The 18,905-nt window shown below is 45.0% G+C and overlaps 1 protein-coding gene across 1 annotated transcript; it reads left to right on the top strand.

Annotated features, from left to right (window-relative positions):
* The first annotated feature begins 4,017 nt into the window (after positions 1-4,017).
* LOC123116618 (germin-like protein 9-3) lies at positions 4,018-4,911 on the top strand. Its single transcript, XM_044537560.1, has one exon. It carries the CDS (start codon positions 4,074-4,076, stop codon positions 4,731-4,733), a length of 660 nt encoding a protein of 219 aa, XP_044393495.1. The 5' UTR covers positions 4,018-4,073; the 3' UTR covers positions 4,734-4,911.
* The last annotated feature ends 13,994 nt before the right edge of the window (positions 4,912-18,905 follow it).

Genomic DNA, 18,905 nt, shown 5'->3' on the forward strand with positions numbered 1-18,905 from the left:
TCAATCAAGTGCCAAATCTGAATGGAAGAAGTTGAAAGTGCACAAGGTAAAACAAGAATTGTCATTAGTTCAAACAAAATAACAGCCGGAACGCTCACTCGCCTTATCGTATTGGCAAAAGAAGAAATTACAAAAATTTAGTGCACAAGAGCTTGAAAACAGAAACATGGCATGGGTTCCCAAAGGAAGTACTCAAAACAAGAATGATGTGCAAGCTTTCATTGCAAGAAGTGCAACAAAGGTAAAGTAGGAAAAGAGTGAAAATTATGAATAACCAAGCCGAAGGTTTCAACGTCTTTGGTGCACACATTATCCACATTCTCGAACTATGCCATTGATGTCGATGACATGGAATACATCTTCAGGTATGACTGGTTACCCTCCATCGACTTATTTTGATCCATGGACGCAATATAACTTCTTACATCATGCAAGGGTTTTACTTCATCACCATACATTCGATTAGCTGTATTTTGATGCTAATCAAAGTGGCCGATATATAACTACCGCCCTAAGCAAAGACGTGGCCGATATGAAATTATCGTCCTAAGCACATATAAATGGCCGATGGAGTGTTGACATCGTCCTTAGAACCAACACGATACAAGTTATTTTTCGGCAATGCTAGGTTTGCCGAAAAACAGGGGGACATGTGTTGACGCTCGAAAATGGCATGATCGCAAAGAGTGAATTGAGGCTGTAACAAGATGACGTTAAAAAGGATTTCATGTCACCATTAGATGACTCTCTTCAAGATGATCGAAGTAGATATAAAGATGGTCCAAAACGGAGGTCAGATGCAAAAGGTATGATGATTTTGGAGTTAGCTGTGTTGACATCAGATTAAAGAATGGCATGGAACATAATTAAGGAAGCCTCAGATGTAAAAAGTTTCAACATGAAAGTTATTCATCTCATCGAGACAGATGATTTCGATATAAAAATCATCCCCATCCGAGATCGTATGTGAACATTACAGCCAAAACTGCGCGCTGCAGCACTGCGTGGCCGGACCATCCGGGCCGGGGTCCAGATCATCTGGCCAGAGGCCAAATAAATGACCCAAACAACAGAAGCTAAAAATTTAAGCCGTATGATCTGGTTGTAGACCCGGATGATCCGGGTAAAGACCATCCGGGCAAGGTTCCGGACGTCCGGACAAGTTTTTCTGCTGCAGACTTTAGAAAACAGCTTGAAACCCCCTCAAGATGGCCTCAGATCGAAAAGTGTTCAACAGAAAAGTTGTGTGTCTCTTCGAAACGGTTGATTTTGATATAAAAATCATCCTAATACGAGTTCGTGAATAGTCTGAATCATCCGGGCCTAGAGCCGCCGGGCCGGAGGTCGTGAATAGTCCGTGCTTTGTTAGGTTTTGATAATTTGGATGGCTAGGAAAGTCCTTTTATTGTACGAGAAGTCCATCAGCCTCTTATATAGACAAGAGGTGATGGCCGATTGAACAACACACAATCGAACAAATCATCTGCCACTTTGACCTTTACTTTTATCTTTTCCCTTTGTTCTTCTTCTTCCTCGTTCTTCATTCGTTCTTCTTTGCAGGGCGACGAACATCGAGGCCCTAGGGATGGTCAAGCCGACCTAGGGCAGCCCATAGCCGCCGTGTGCCCTGACGGGGTCCCTCCTGGGCACATGGGGTCTCGGGTCTCCAAAAGCGCCCGACCGCGCTTTCGGTGGGTCTCCTTCGATGTGAGTTGTGGTGCATCACCCCCGGTGTCGAGGGTACACGGCGACGTATTCGTGTGCGAACAATGTCTCCGTCACCTCCTCAAAGAGACGACGTGCACAACCAAACTCTAATCTCGTCAGCTTGTCAACGTTGTCCAGAGGAGCGCCAACGTTTCTCAAGGGTGTCGCTGCCGCCACCATAGCGTTGTCAAATGAGACCCTAAAACCCACTAATTGCATGTTGTTGGAATCACATATCCGGGGAGATAGATTCGTTATAGGAGGATTGAATGGTGAGTTGGTGACCACATGTCTTATTAGTGTCAGGCTGGAATTTTCCTTAGGGTGAGGGTACGAGTCCCAGTGAATCCACTCGGAGCTTTATATAATTTTTTAAATGCACTTTTGAAATAGTTAACTGTATCTTTGCGTTACGATATATATTGTTTGTTGCGTCTTTGTGCACAAAGCTTTTACTGTTGTGGTGGTTAGCAAGCCCCATTCAGAGGGGAGAGAGAGAATTAGTTTGAAAAGTTAGTAAAACGTTTTGTAAATTCTTTGTAGGTCTAGCATTATTGTTTTTCCCTTATCAGATCAAACAATTAGTTTGAGTTAATGAAGTAATGGTGCATTTCAATCCTTATATAAAGCTATGATTTGCATTTGAATATAAACCTTTTACTACTATAAATTAATACATTATATTTTTAAATACTTTCAACAGTGTGGTATGTATACAATAATTGCACAATCCTCTGTAACACTAAGCTCCCTAGCTTTAAAGAGCCTACATTCAATTGAGGTCTTCAATTACAATTTGGTTACCAAATTTTGACCAGGTCAATAATTTTTCAAAGCTCTCTCATTCAATTCTTTTTTATTATACACTATATTTCCTAATTTTTTAAAGTCTCGCAATCAAGTGAGGTATTCAATTTGGAATTAGGTCAACCAATTTTGACCGAGTCAACACTTTCTCAAGCTCTCCCATTCAATATTTTTAATGCATTGTCTCCTAATTATGAAGCTCTTTCATTCAGTCGAGGTATTTAATTTTGATTTTGGTTTATGATTTTGACCGGGCCAACGATTTTTCAAACCAATCAGCAGCAACCGGCCTTTAAAAACCTATCAATATCCCACGCACCCTCCCACCACATGTAAAATGAAGCGCCACCATGCGATATTGTAGCACCAAAATAGTAGTTCATGCGACCACCGACACAGAAATTTCCCCACGTAAATATAGGCTGGTTAGCAGGTAACACATAATCACACCACGAAAGGCCCACCAACCACCACATTATAAATAAATATAAAACACACGCTATCATCTCCCCTACCCGTCAAACTAAATATCCCATTGATTCCAAAATATAAGGGGTATTAGTTTTGTAGAAAGTCAAATTCTTTAACTTCGACCAATTTCAGAGGAAAAATATCGACAACCACAATATAAAAAATGTATGGAAATTCATTTCATGGCGAATTTAAAAATACCGATTTGATATTTTGGATTTTGATAAAGTTCTCTACAATTTTGATCAAACATAAAATGATTGACTTCTCAAAAAAGTAATACACCTTATATTTTGAAACAGAGTGATTGTTTTTCGAAGAAACCCAATATTTTGAAGAAACCCAACCCTTCTAGTAGTTAGTATGATTTCACAATCATTACGTGCAACATGTTGATTAATTGCTGACATATTCAATGATGTCATCATATGCTGTATGGCCTGATTGGGATTGGTCCACTTGGTGACTCGCTGCTAGTTTGGTTTGTTCATACATTACATATTCTAGACTTAAAGAAAAACTTTTTTAAGTTATTGTAAATTGCTAGTACATACATAGGTTAGACTTTTGTGTTTGGACTTTGGACAAATTACATGCATATTTTGTTGTTACATTTTTAAATTTCTCAGATTAATGAAGTTGGGAATGAAACACACTCACACACCCAAGTTTTTTTTTAGGGACATCATCCAATCCACAACAAATCGAATGAAACCGCTTCGGATTTCTTTTGATGAAACACACCAAATTTTCCATTATAATGGAAACAAATATAAATTCCGCGTTGCATTGAAGGTATATCCATATGCTTGGAGACACCAAGAATTGCATAACATCGGCCAGTAAATTCTTCCTCAGATGCGTGTCGAACTGTCAATTAGCGCTAGCTGGTTACAGCTTGCTGTTCCACAATGTGCATCCATCGTCCTTGGTTTCTCAACACTCCTTCACATCACTAGACCACCTCTTCTGTATAAATTAACACAGCAAGTCGTTCAACATCTTCAGCGCATCTCACAACCACAGCCTTAATCAATCTGTTAGCAAAGCTAAACTGTTAGCTTAGCTTGCAGCTACATCCATTTCCAATGGCTTCCATCAACTGCTACTACTCCTTGGTGTTGGTGGTGATTGCACTGGCCTCGGCTCCGTTGGCCGCCGTGGCCGGCGACCCGGACATCCTCAGCGACTTCATCGTGCCGACTTCCATGATCGGCATGCCACCAATGAACATCACCGGCGACTTCTTCACCTACACCGGCTTCCGCCGCAACTTTACCATGCCGATGCCGATGCCGGGGGCGCAGAACTTCACGGTGACCAAGGCCACCATGATGGAATTCCCTGCGCTCAATGGGCAAAGTGTGGCCTACGCCATGCTCAAGTTCCCCTCCGAATCTGTGAACCCGCCACACACCCACCCCCGCGCCGCCGAGCTGCTGCTCGTCCTTGACGGCGCGCTCTCCGTCGGCTTCGTCAACACGGCCGGCAAGCTCTACACGCAGGACCTGGCCGCCGGCGACATGTTCGTGTTCCCCAAGGGCCTGGTGCACTACCAGTCCAACCCAGGCCAAAGCCGCGCCGTTGCGCTCTCCGCATTTGGCAGCTCCGCACCCGGCACCGTGTCCGTGCCCGTCACCGTGTTCGGCACCGGCGTCGACGACGCCGTGCTGGCCAAGTCGTTCAGGACCGACCTGCCCACCGTGCAGAAGCTCAAGGCGGCGCTCACTCCACCACCCAAGAAGTGATTCATGTGAGGATACATGCTCTTGTTGCTCTTCTTTTCCGTCAGTGTATCGACGCCGCCATGAACTAATAAGGCTATGAGCTAGTGAGTGATGATGAAATAATCTCAGTGCTGCCAAGTATAAGCAACTACTTCTACTATGTAGTAATAAGTACTACTATGCTTGTTGTGATGTCTGAGTTGTGATTGTGCTTACGAGATCCATCCGTCCCCAAATGCTTTTGCAAGAAAACTTGACAAGAAACCATATTGTCTTTTACATACTATCAAAAGAAAGACAAAGCAACAACATAAGCCTAAGGGCATCTCCAAAGCGGACCCTCAAACCTTCCGCAAACGTTCGGACCGAGCTATCCGAACGCAGTTTGTTATCCAACAGCGTCCCACATCGGGCGCGGACCTGTCCGGACGTCTACTCTCTCGCAAATCAAAAGCAAATTAGGGGGCTGTGGGGTCCGGACGCCAACCGGCTCCGACACCCAAAACCCCACCTGGACCCGTGTCTCCATCCTCCCTCTTTCTGTTCATCCGCTTTCACTCTCGTCGACACCGTCGTTCTATCGCTCCGGCCGCCCGCCAAGCCCCTACCAGAACTTCGTGACCTCCACCGCTACACCAGGCCTCCACACCGTTTGTCCTCCGCCACCGGTCCACATCTCTCGTTCATCTGGCACGCAGGTAGCATCCACCTCTACGGTAGTCACCACGCCCGACAAGTATATTATCAAGTCCTTTATTAAAAACTTCTGCGACCGAGAGGTTTTTATCAAAACAAATGTTACACAACATAGGGTAGTTGCATTTGAGAGGCTTGTCACCGAGCCACCAATCCTCCTAAAATCTCACATTCTTACCATTCCCCGCACTGAGTTTACACTAAGAGAAGAAAGGTTGTTTGTGTTTAAGCGAACCACTCCAAAACTGAGAAACACAAAGTTTAGGTATAATTCCAGTTAGACAATGATTCTTCTGATACTTGTTTTTCAGAATGGTTTGCCATAAACCGTTTAAGTTATATACTTCGCATCACCATTTACACAATGAAGCCTGGTTCATTAGTGATGGTTTTTGAATTCCCAAGCCACCCAGGTCTTTTGGTCTACACACCTGTAATAATTTGACTAAATGGTATTTTTCTTATTTGCTTCTTCCTGCCATTCTGAACCTCCTAGGGAGCCCATAAAAGGACATCATAAATTTTGTATACTGATGAGAGAAGATTGAATCAAATTAAACCTGTCCCTACTGGCCAAGAGTTTACACTGTCAGCTGCTACATCTTTCTCCATTTTATCCTCGGGACTTTTTCAATGTTTATTTCTGATTATTTTTTATCTGCAAGTAGACCTAAATATTTCATGGGAAAAGAACCTATAGGGCAGGTAAAAAATGAAGCAAAACTAGCAGCCTTGGTAATAGCACAACAAAGTGGAATAATTCACTTTTATGAGTCAGTTTTTAAGTTCGACATCTGCTCAAACAGGCAAAGAATGAACATAAAATTGTGAGCACAAGCAAAATCATCTTGGAGCAGGAAAATTGTGTCATATGTATATTACAACATGTTTACTATTGGGAAACATGCTACGCAAAACAAACTTTTTACCACGCACGAACCAAACCAAGATACACTATCGAGGTGCAGGCAACCAAGATACACTACCGAGTGTATGACATCTCCGAGGTATCCACACATTCCGTATCACAGAACAGCGGCCATGTGTGGACCAACACATGAAGAGCAACAGGAATCAACGGGGTGGAGTAGCAGCAGCGCGCTGACAGCTAGCACTAGATCCAATCTAGAGGAGAGAGATAGGGGAAGCGATGGCCAGCATGAGGGTGCGGAGGCTAGGGAAGGGTGTGGCTAGGGCTGCTTGCACGACCATTGCCGCCAGAACCTAGCTGCGGTTTATGAAACCTGGTCCACCAAACAACCACTGTTGTCGCCAGTACGAGCCGCCGATGCGCCATTGTCACCACTCCCATGCTGGATCCAGCTTGACCTTGTCGATGACGGTCAAAAAGTCTTCGTGCACATGCCCTAAGGACCAGTGCCCTGAAGCCGCATTTGTCGCCATTGAACTCTTCAATCGATATGAAGAACCTGATACCAGACCTCGCCATCGCGTACGCATGATGAGAAACCCTAATCTTACTGCACCAAGGACCGACGGTAATCTATGTTGCAACTCCGTCGGACCTGTTCGGCGGACAAACTCGAGGAGGATCGGAGCCTAGAAAACTGACTCAAAGATGATGCGTCGTCATCCGCCCAAGCGCAGCCCCTACGGGGACTAAAGCCCTAACCTATCTACAAGCCGAAGCCAAGGCACCGGGATTCCCCTCCACACGACCGGCCACCGGAGTGGAAGATAGAGGGGAGGTGAATCCATGGGCTCACACATGAAGGTCAAGGAGAGGAAGACTTCACCTTGTCACCATGCGAGAGAGTAAAATAGTGGTGTATAGAATAGAGGCATTTTTCGTGTATCTCATTTCTTTTTGCCGGGGTCAATATACCTCTTTTACCATTAGTTTGTAGCCACATGATAGAAAAAAGGTCATAAAATTTGCATTTTTTTAAAAAGACACCTAAAGGGCATCTTATATTTGATATCTATCGAGGAAAACAATAGCTAGGACAATGAAAAGGCAACTAGACGCAGACCGATGATTATACAAAATAAAATCACATTGCAAAGTATACTATAGTCTTCTTCCTTAGATTGTACAATAAAAAATGCACTGAAGCAATAGTAAAGAAAAATGACACACGATTCCAGGAAGCCATACATTTTGAAAGTATGATTAAGGAAGACCTATGTATGTATGATTTGCTATCATTACGTGCAATTTATTAATTGTCGATATAGTCAATGATGTCATCGTATGCAATACGAGCTGATTCATATTGACTCAATGGGGGTATAACCATGCCATGTATAATCAAACAGGGCCAGGCCTAGGGTTTTCCCCCACAACTTCTGACCAGGTACTCAGGAAGCACCACTGAATCGAAGTCATTATGTATTTTCACCATCACTTTCTGCGATCCTAACAACTACATACATAACATTGTCTTGACGTGAGATTCCACGCAAGCAAAGACCATGCCAGCACAACAAGCATACAATCAAGCTGCAATAAGTGACAGTCGTCACCAAAGGCTCGGAATGACGAAAGCCGGTCGCCCATGCGGTGAAGATTGGCGAGGGAGGAAGGTCACTGACATCACCAAAATCCTAATTTGGGACACTCCCGGTTGTCTCGAACTGTCCTCATGCTCCGCGTCTCTATTGGAGTGGTTGAATTGGTCGGCAAAACATACTCTTCGTTACCGCAGGATTTGAAGGTCCAAGACCGAACAACTTGCTGCGACAACTACCTAGAAGCACAAAACCACACCGCCATCCATGCGCCCGAACAGAGGACCGCCTCATCTCGGACACAGATGGTCACTACCGTCGCCCCGCGGACCTGCGCATGGGATCACAACCATCAATGACTCGCCACCAGAGATCGCCGGTCCGGCTGAAAACACCACCACCACTGCTGCATAGTCATACAATGTGCCTCAAGTCATCGTCTGTAGACCATGTCTCACCATTGAAGGGAGAGTAGAGACATCACTGCCGCCGCCTTCATTGAATAGTGCCGGGACTTACCCAGCCAATGGTCTAGCAGCGGAAAGGGGAAGCGAGGATGGAGAGGTAGGATGCGGCGACTATGCGGAAGGGAGGAGACAGACCGCGTTTAGACAGATACACTACTGAAATCAGGATCTTTGCCGTCAGCCAGCTCTTTGAAGAAAACTGACGGCAAAGGTCATGTTTGCCACGACAAAGAATCGTTCCCTAACAAAATGCCAACGACGCCCGCTGACCCATCTCTCTGTCCCCTCTCTCTCTCCGTCCCGTGCCCGAGCCGCCGCCGCCCCGCCCCCGTGCCGCTGCCGCCTCGCGCCACCCCCGTTACCGCGACGCCCCGCCGCCCCGGCGACCCCCTCCTCCGCCCCGCGCCACCCCCTCGCCGCGTCACCCCGTCCCGCCCCTGTGCCCGAGCCGTCGCCGCCCCATGTGACCCCCGTCGCCGCGGTGCCCCCTCCACCCTGGTGGCCCCGGCGCCGTCATTCCCCCTTCGCTGCCGCCGCCGGGTACCGCCCCCTCTTCCAAGATGTCCAAGCGAGGTACGACCAAAAATTCCCCCCTTCCTTCATTTCTTTCTAGCATGGTTTACCCTGGCCGCCTCGTGCTAGTCTAGTCTTTGTTGGATTGTGCCGTGTTGTGCTTCGATTTGGAGGCTGAACGCGTGTTTTCCTGCTACCAGTAGTCGCGATTTGTTCCTGTTGTTGGTGCAAATTTGGTGGTAGTTTAGATCCGTGGGTGGTTGTATATGCTGTAGAAGATGTTTAGGAATGGATCTACTCAGCTGATTGTTGGTGCGAGGTTGCTACCTGCTAGCACTACTAGGGAAAAGCCTAGCAGTAGCGCGGGTGCCCGCGCTACTGATACGACGCTACAGCTAATAGGTAGTAGTAGCGCGGGTGCCACCGCGCTACTACTGAAGGAAATATGCCCTAGAGGCAATAATAAAGTTATTATTTATTTCCTTATTTCATGATAAATGTTTATTATTCATGCTAGAATTGTATTAACCGGAAACATGATACATGTGTGAATACATAGACAAACATATAGTCACTAGTATGCCTCTACTTGACTAGCTCATTAATCAAAGATGGTTATGTTTCCTAACCATAGACATGTGTTGTCATTTGATTAATGGGATCGCATCATTAGGAGAATGATGTGATTGACATGACCCATTCCGTTAGCCTAGCACTTGATCGTTTGGTATGTTGCTATTGCTTTCTTCATGACTTATACATGTTCCTGTAACTATGAGATTATGCAACTCCCGTTTACCGGAGGAACACTTTGGGTACTACCAAACGTCACAACGTAACTGGGTGATTATAAAGGAGTACTACAGGTGTCTCCGAAGGTACATGTTGAGTTGGCGTATTTCGAGATTAGGTTTTGTCACTCCGATTGTCGGAGAGGTATCTCTGGGCCCTCTCGGTAATGCACATCATTATAAGCCTTGCAAGCAATGTGACCAATGAGTTGGTTACGGAATGATGCATTACGTAACGAGTAAAGAGACTTGCCGGTAACGAGATTGAACTAGGTATTGGATACCGACGATCGAATCTCGGGCAAGTAACATACCGATGACAAAGGGAACAAAGTATGTTGTTATGCGGTTTGACCGATAAAGATCTTCGTAGAATATGTAGGAGCCAATATGGGCATCCAGGTTCCGCTATTGGTTATTGACCGAGAATGGTTCTAGGTCATGTCTACATAGTTCTCGAACTCGTAGGGTCCGCACGCTTAACGTTACGATGACAGTTTTATTATGAGTTTATAAGTTTTGATGTACCGAAGTTTGTTTGGAGTCCCGTATGTGATCACGGACATGACGAGGAGTCTCAAAATGGTCGAGACATAAAGATTGATATATTGGACGACCATATTCGAACACCGGAAGTGTTCCGGGTGATTTCGGAGAAAACCGGAGTGCCGGGGGGGGGGGGGGGTTACCGGAACCCCCCGAGAGAGTATTGGGTCTTATGGGCCTTAGGGGAAAGGAGAGAGGGGCGGCCAGCATGGGCCGCGCACCCCCTCCACCCTCTGGTCCGAATTGGACTAGGAGGGGGGGCGGCGCCCCCCTCTTTCCTTCCCCCTCTCCCCCTTCCTTCCCCCTCCTAGTAGGAGTAGGAAAGGAGGAGTCCTACTCCTACTAGGAGGAGGATTCCTCCTCCCTTGGCATGCCCAAGGGGCCGGCCAGCCTCCCCCCTCCCTCCTTTATATACGGGGGCAGGGGGCACCCCATAGACACACAAGTTGATCTACGGATCGTTCCTTAGCCGTGTGCGGTGCCCCCCTCCATCATATTCCACCTCGGTTATATCGTAGCGGAGTTTAGGCGAAGCCCTGCGCCGGTAGAGCATTATCATCGTCACCACGCCGTCGTGCTGACGGAACTCATCCCCGAAGCTTTGCTGGATCGGAGCCCGGGGATCGTCATCGAGCTGAACGTGTGTTGAACTCGGAGGTGCCGTACGTTTGGTACTTGGATCGGTCGGATCGTGAAGACGTACGACTACATCAACCGCGTTGTGATAACGCTTCCGCTTTCAGTCTACAAGGGTACGTAGACAACACTCTCCCCTCTCATTGCTATGCCATCACCATGATCTTGCGTGTGCGTTGGAAATTTTTTGAAATTACTACGTTCCCCAACAGTGGCATCCGAGCTATGTTTTATGCATTGATGTTATATGCACGAGTAGAACACAAGTGAGTTGTGGGCGATACAAGTCATACTGCTTACCAGCATGTCATACTTTGGTTCGGCGGTATTGTGAGATGAAGCGGCCCGGACCGACATTACGCGTACGCTTACGCGAGACTGGTTTCACCGTTGCAAGCACTCGTGCTTAAAGGTGGCTGGCGGGTGTCTGTCTCTCTCACTTTAGCTGAATCGAGTGTGGCTACGCCCGGTCCTTGTGAAGGTTAAAACAACACCAACTTGACAAACTATCATTGTGGTTTTTGATGCGTAGGTAAGAACGGTTCTTGCTAAGCCCGTAGCAGCCACGTAAAATTTGCAACAACAAAGTAGAGGACGTCTAACTTGTTTTTGCAGGGCATGTTGTGATGTGATATGGTCAAGACGTGATGCTATATTTTATTGTATGAGATTATCATGTTTTGTAACCGAAGTTATCGGCAACTGGCAGGAGCCATATGGTTGTCGCTTTATTGTATGAAATGCAAACGCCCTGTAATTGCTTTACTTTATCACTAAGCGGTAGCGATAGTCGTAGAAGCAATAGATGGCGTAACGACAACGATGCTACGATGGAGATCAAGGTGTCCCGCCGGTGACGATGGTGATCACGACGGTGCTTTGGAGATGGAGATCACAAGCACAAGATGATGATGGCCATATCATATCACTTATATTGATTACATGTGATGTTTATCCTTTATGCATCTTATCTTGCTTTGATTGACGGTAGCATTTTAAGATGACCTCTCACTAAAAATTATCAAGAAGTGTTCTCCCTGAGTATGCACCGTTGCCAAAGTTCGTCGTGCCCAGACACCACGTGATGATCGGGTGTGATAAGCTCTACGTCCATCTACAACGGGTGCAAGCTAGTTTTGCACACGCAGAATACTCAGGTTAAACTTGACGAGCCTAGCATATGCAGATATGGCCTCGGAACACGAAGACCGAAAGGTCGAGCGTGAATCATATAGTAGATATGATCAACATAGTGATGTTCACCATTGAAAACTACTCCATCTCACATGATGATCGGTTATGGTTTAGTTGATTTGGATCACATGATCACTTAGATGACTCGAGAGATGTCTGTCTAAGTGGGAGTTCTTAAGTAATATGATTAATTGAACTTTAATTTATCATGAACTTAGTCCTGGTAGTATTTTGCAAATTATGTTGTAGATCAATAGCTTGCGTTGTTGCTTTCATATGTTTATTTTGATATGTTCCTAGAGAAAATTGTGTTGAAAGATGTTAGTAGCAATGATGCGGATTGGATCCGTGATCTGAGGTTTATCCTCATTGCTGCATAGAAGAATTATGTCCTTAATGCACCGCTAGGTGACAGACCTATTGCAGGAGCAAATGCAGACGTTATGAACGTTTGGCTAGCTCAATATGATGACTACTTGATAGTTTAGTGCACCATGCTTAATGACTTAGAATCGGGACTTCAAAGACGTTTTGAACGTCATGGACCATATGAGATGTTCCAGGAATTGAAGTTAATATTTCAAGCAAATACCCGAGTTGAGAGATAAGAAGTCTCCAACAAGTTCTATTGCTAAAAGATGGAGGAGAATCGCTCAACTAGTGAGCATGTGCTCAGATTGTCTGGGTACTACAATCGCTTGAATCAAGTGGGAGTTAATCTTCCAGATAAGATAGTGATTGACAGAGTTCTCTAGTCACCACCACCAAGTTAGTAGAACTTTGTGATGAACTATAATGCAAGGGATGACGAAAACGTTTTCCGAGCTCTTCGTGATGCTGAAATCGACGAAGGTAGAAATCAAGAAAGAGCATCAAGTGTTGATGATTGACAAGACCACTAGTTTCATGAAAAGGGCAAAGGGAAAGAAAGGAAACTTCAAGCAGAATGGCAAGCAAGTTGTCACTCCCGCGAAGAAGCCCAAAGCTGGACCAAAGCCTGAAACTGAGTGATTATACTGCAAAGGAAATGGTCACTAGAAGCGGAAATGCCTTGAATATTTGGTGGATAAGAAGGATGGCAAAGTGAACAAGGGTATATTTGATATACATGTTATTGATGTGTACCTTACTAGTGTTTATAGTAACCCCTGAGTATTTGATACTTGTTCAGTTGCTAAGATTAGTAACTCGAAACAGGAGTTACAGAATAAACATAAACTAGTTGAAGGTGAAGTGGCAATGTATGTTGGAAGTGGTTCCAAGATTGATATGATCATCATCGCACACTCCCTATACTTTCAGGATTAGTGTTGAGCCTAAATAAATGTTATTTGGTGTTTGCGTTGAGCATGAATATGATTTGATCATGTTTGTTGCAATACGGTTATTCATTAAAATCAGAGAATAATTGTTGTTCTGTTTAAATGAATAAAACCTTTGATGGTCATACACCCAATGAAAATAGTTTGTTGGATCTCGATCGTAGTAATACACATATTCATAATATTGATGCCAAAAGATGCAAAGTTGATAATGATAGTGCAACTTATTTGTGGCACTGCCGTTTGGGTCATATCGGTGTAAAGTGCATGAAGAAACTCCATAAAGATGGATTTTCAGAATCACTTGGTTATGAATCATTTGATGCTTGCGAACCGTGCCTTTTGGGCAAGATGACTAAAACTCCGTTCTCCGGAACAATGGAACGAGCTACTGACTTATTGGAAACAATACATACCGATGTATGCGGTCCAATAAATGTTGATGCTCGTGGCAGGTATCATTATTTTCTGACCTTCACAAGATGATTTGAGCAGATATGAGTATATCTTCTTGATAAAACATAAGTCTGAAATAATTGAAAGGTTCAAAGAATTTCAGAGTGAAGTGGAAAAGTCATCGTAACAAGAAAATAAAGTTTCTACGATCTGATCGTGGAGACAAATATTTGAGTTACGAGTTTGGTCTTCAATTAAAACAATGTGAAATAGTTTCACAGCTCACGCCACCTGGAACACCACAACGTTATGGTGTGTCCGAACGTCGTAACCGCACTTTATTGGATATGGTGCGATCTATGATGTCTCTTATTGATTTACCATTATTGTTTTGGGGTTATGCATTAGAGACAGCTGCATTCACGTTAAAAGGGCACCATCTAAATCCGTTGAGACGACGCCTTATGAACTGTGGTTTGACAAGAAACCAAAGTTGTCGTTTCTTAAAAGTTTGGGGCTGCGATGCTTATGTGAAAAAGTTTCAACCTGATAAGCTCGAACCCAAATCGGAGAAGTGCATCTTCATAGAATACCCAAAGGAAACTGTTGGGTACACCTTCTATCACAGATCCAAAGGCAAGATATTCGTTGCTAAAAATAGATCCTTTCTAGAGAAGGAGTTTCTCTCGAAAGAAGTGAGTGGGAGGAAAGTAGAACTTGATGAGGTAACTGTACCTGCTCCCTTATTGGAAAGTAGTTCATCACAAGAACCGGTTCCTGTGACATCTACACCAATTAATGAGGAAGCTAATGATATTGATCATGAAACTTCAGATCAAGTTTCTACTGAACCTCGTAGGTCTACCAGAGTAAGATCCGTACCAGAGTGGTACGGTAATCCTATTCTGGAAGTCATGTTACTTGACCATGATGAACCTACGAACTATGAGGAAGCTATGATGAGCCCAGATTCCGCAAAATGGCTAGAGGCCATAAAATCTGAGATATGATCCATGTATGAGAACAAAGTATGGACTTTGATTGACTTGCTCGATGATCAGCAAGCCATGTTAAATAAATGGATCTTCAAGAGGAAGACAGACGCTAATAGTAGTGTTACTATGTACAAAGCTCGACTTGTCGCAAAAAGATTTTCGACAAGTTCAAGGTGTTGACTACAATGAGATTTTCTCAAATGTAGCGATGCTTAAGTCTGTCCGAATCATGTTAGCAATTGCCACGTTTTATGAAATCTGGCAAATGGATGTCGAAACTACATTCCTTAATGGTTTTCTTAAAGAAGAGTTGTATATGATGCAACCAGAAGGTTTTGTCAATCCTAAAGGTGCTAACAAATTGTGCAAGCTCCAGCGATCCATCTATGGACTGGTGCAAGCATCTCGGAGTTGGAATATACGCTTTGATGAGTTGATCAAAGCATATGGTTTTATACAGACTTTTGAAGAAGCCTATATTTACAAGAAAGTGAGTGGGAGCTCTGTAGCATTTCTAATATTATATGTGGATGACATATTGTTAATTGGAAATGATATGGAAATTCTGGATAGCATGAAAGGATACTTGAATAAGAGTTTTTCAAAGCAAGACCTCGGTGAAGCTGCTTACACATTGAGCATCAAGATCTGTATAGATAGATCAAGACGCTTGATAAGATTTTTCAATGAGTACATACCTTGATAATTTTTTTGAAATAGTTCAAAATGGAATAGTCAAAGAAGGAGTTCTTGCCTGTGTTACAAGGTGTGAAGTTGAGTAAGACTCAAGACCCGACCATTGCAGAAAATAGAAAGAGAATGAAAATTCATTCCCTATGCCTCAGTCATAGGTTCTATAAAGTATGCTATGCTGTGAACCAGACCTATTGTATACCTTGCTCTGTGTTTGGCAAAGGAATACAATTTTGATCTAATAAGTAGATCACTGGACATGGGTCAAGAATATACTTAGTGAGGACTAAGGAGATGTTTCTCGATTATGGAGGTGATAAAAGAGCCCGTTGTAAAAGTTACAACGATGCAAGCTTTTACACCAATCCAGATGACTCTAAGTCTCAATCTGGATACATATTGAAAGTGGGGGCAATTATCTAGAGTAGCTCCGTGCAGAGCATTGTGGACATAGAATATTTGTGAAATACATACGACACTGAATATGACAGACCCGTTGACTAAGCTTCTCTCACGAGCAAAACATGATCATACCTTAGTACTCTTTTGGGTGTTAATCACATAGCGATGTGAACTAGATTATTGACTCTAGTAAACCCTTTGGGTGTTGATCACATGATGATGTGAACTATGGGTATTAATCACATGCAGATGTAAATATTGGTGTTAAATCACATAGCGATGTGAACTAGATTATTGACTCTAGTGCAAATGGGAGACTGAAGGAAATATGCCCTAGAGGCAATAATAAAGTTATTATTTATTTCCTTATTTCATGATAAATGTTTATTATTCATGCTAGAATTGTATTAACCGGAAACATGATACATGTGTGAATACATAGACAAACATATAGTCACTAGTATGCCTCTACTTGACTAGCTCATTAATCAAAGATGGTTATGTTTTCTAACCATAGACATGTGTTGTCATTTGATCAATGGGATCGCATCATTAGGAGAATGATGTGATTGACATGACCCATTCCGTTAGCCTAGCACTTGATCGTTTGGTATGTTGCTATTGCTTTTTTCATGACTTATATATGTTCCTGTAACTATGAGATTATGCAACTCCCGTTTACCGGAGGAACACTTTGGGTACTACCAAACGTCACAACGTAACTGGGTGATTATAAAGGAGTACTACAGGTGTCTCCGAAGGTACATGTTGAGTTGGCGTATTTCGAGATTAGGTTTTGTCACTCCGATTGTCGGAGAGGTATCTCTGGGCCCTCTCGGTAATGCACATCATTATAAGCCTTGCAAGCAATGTGACCAATGAGTTGGTTACGGAATGATGCATTATGTAACGAGTAAAGACACTTGCCGGTAACGAGATTGAACTAGGTATTGGATACCGACGATCGAATCTCGGGCAAGTAACATACCGATGACAAAGGGAACAAAGTATGTTGTTATGCGGTTTGACCGATAAAGATCTTCATAGAATATGTAGGAGCCAATATGGGCATCCAGGTTCCGCTATTGGTTATTGACCGAGAATGGTTCTAGGTCATGTCTACATAGTTCTCGAACCCGTAGGGTCTGCACGCTTAACGTTACGATGACAGTTTTATTATGAGTTTATAAGTTTTGATGTACCGAAGTTTGTTCGGAGTCCCGGATGTGATCACGGACATGACGAGGAGTCTCGAAATGGTCGAGACATAAAGATTGATATATTGGACGACTATATTCGGACACCGGAAGTGTTCCGGGTGATTTCGGAGAAAACCGGAGTGCCGGGGGGGGGGGGGTTACCGGAACCCCCGGGAGAGTATTGGGCCTTATGGGCCTTAGGGGAAAGGAGAGAGGGGCGGCCAGCATGGGCCGCGCGCCCCCTCCACCCTCTGGTCCGAATTGGACTAGGAGGGGGGGCGGCGCCCCCCCTCTTTCCTTCCCCCTTCCTTCCCCCTCCTAGTAGGAGTAGGAAAGGAGGAGTCCTACTCCTACTAGGAGGAGGATTCCTCCTCCCTTGGCGCGCCCAAGGGGCCGGCCGGCCTCCCCCCTCCCTCCTTTATATACGGGGGCAGGGGGCACCCCATAGACACACAAGTTGATCTACGGATCGTTCCTTAGCCGTGTGCGGTGCCCCCCTCCACCATATTCCACCTCGGTCATATCGTCGCGGAGTTTAGGCGAAGCCCTGCGCCGGTAGAGCACCATCATCATCACCACGCCATCGTGCTGACGAAACTCATCCCCGAAGCTTTGCTGGATCGGAGCCCGGGGATCGTCATCGAGCTGAACGTGTGCTGAACTCGGAGGTGCCGTACGTTCGGTACTTGGATCGGTCGGATCGTGAAGACGTACGATTACATCAACCGCGTTGTGATAACGCTTCCGCTTTCGGTCTACAAGGGTACATAGACAACACTCTCCCCTCTCGTTGCTATGCCATCACCATGATCTTGCGTGTGCGTAGGAAATTTTTTGAAATTACTACGTTCCCCAACAACTACTACGTCCGTTAGTAGTAGCATGGATACCACGCGCGCTACTGCTAACTAATTAGGAAATAAAAAAAATTCCAGCCATGGCTGCTGCTGGTAGGCGTCATCGTCCTCTTCATCCATGGTCGATACTAATCCTGGAGGGGATGAAGTCGTCCATGGAGATGGTGCTTCCCCATCCAACTCTTCTCCACAACTCTCCTTTGCTGCTGCTATGAAAAAAGAGACAAGGATTAGAAGAGGAAGAGAGAGATAGAGAGGAGTAGGTGCAGCAACTCACCAGTGGCCGCTGGAGTTGGAGCCAAAACCCTAGATGACGCCATGGGTTGCGTCCATCAGAGATCTGGCCATCGTCATGGCGGCGCTCTGCTGGATCTTCCTCTCCTTCCAGCAGCAGAGGAGGAGGAGGGGGGAGGAGGGATAGCAGAGGATGAGGGGAGGAAGGAGGGGCTATGGTGGAAGAGGAGGTCACCGGATTTGAGGGAGACGTCACGGCGTGAGGCCGGCAGTTGCGGTGGAGGAGGAGACGCGCATGTGCAGGAGCACCATGGAGAGACAGAGAGGAGGAGAGGGATAGGGGAGAGGAGTGATTTGGACAAGGAGATGGGGATTCCAGGGCTGTTAAAAACCCAGTGCTTAGTAGTAGCGCGGGTTTTTACCCCTCGCTACTACTATGGCATGTCCCAGAGGGGCATGGTAGAGACCGCTTAGTAGTAGCGAGGGGTAAAAACCCGCGCTACTACTATCAACTTAGCAGTAGCGCGGGTTTATAACCCTCGCTATTACTATGACATGTCTCGGGGGGCACGATAGAGACCACTTAGTAGTAGCGAGGGTTAAAAACCCGCGCTACTACTATCAACTTAGTAGTAGCGAGGGTTAAAAACCCGCGCTACTAGTAAGTAGCAGTAGCGAGAGGTATAAACCCGCGCTACTAGTAAGCGTCTGTGTATAAGCTTTTCCCTAGTAGTTGCTTGCTGTATTGATGTGGGATGGATCATTGCCTTGCTCGTGTTT

The sequence above is a fragment of the Triticum aestivum genome, chromosome 5B, assembly GCF_018294505.1.
Source record: "Triticum aestivum cultivar Chinese Spring chromosome 5B, IWGSC CS RefSeq v2.1, whole genome shotgun sequence".
NCBI classification, from domain to species: domain Eukaryota; kingdom Viridiplantae; phylum Streptophyta; class Magnoliopsida; order Poales; family Poaceae; genus Triticum; species Triticum aestivum.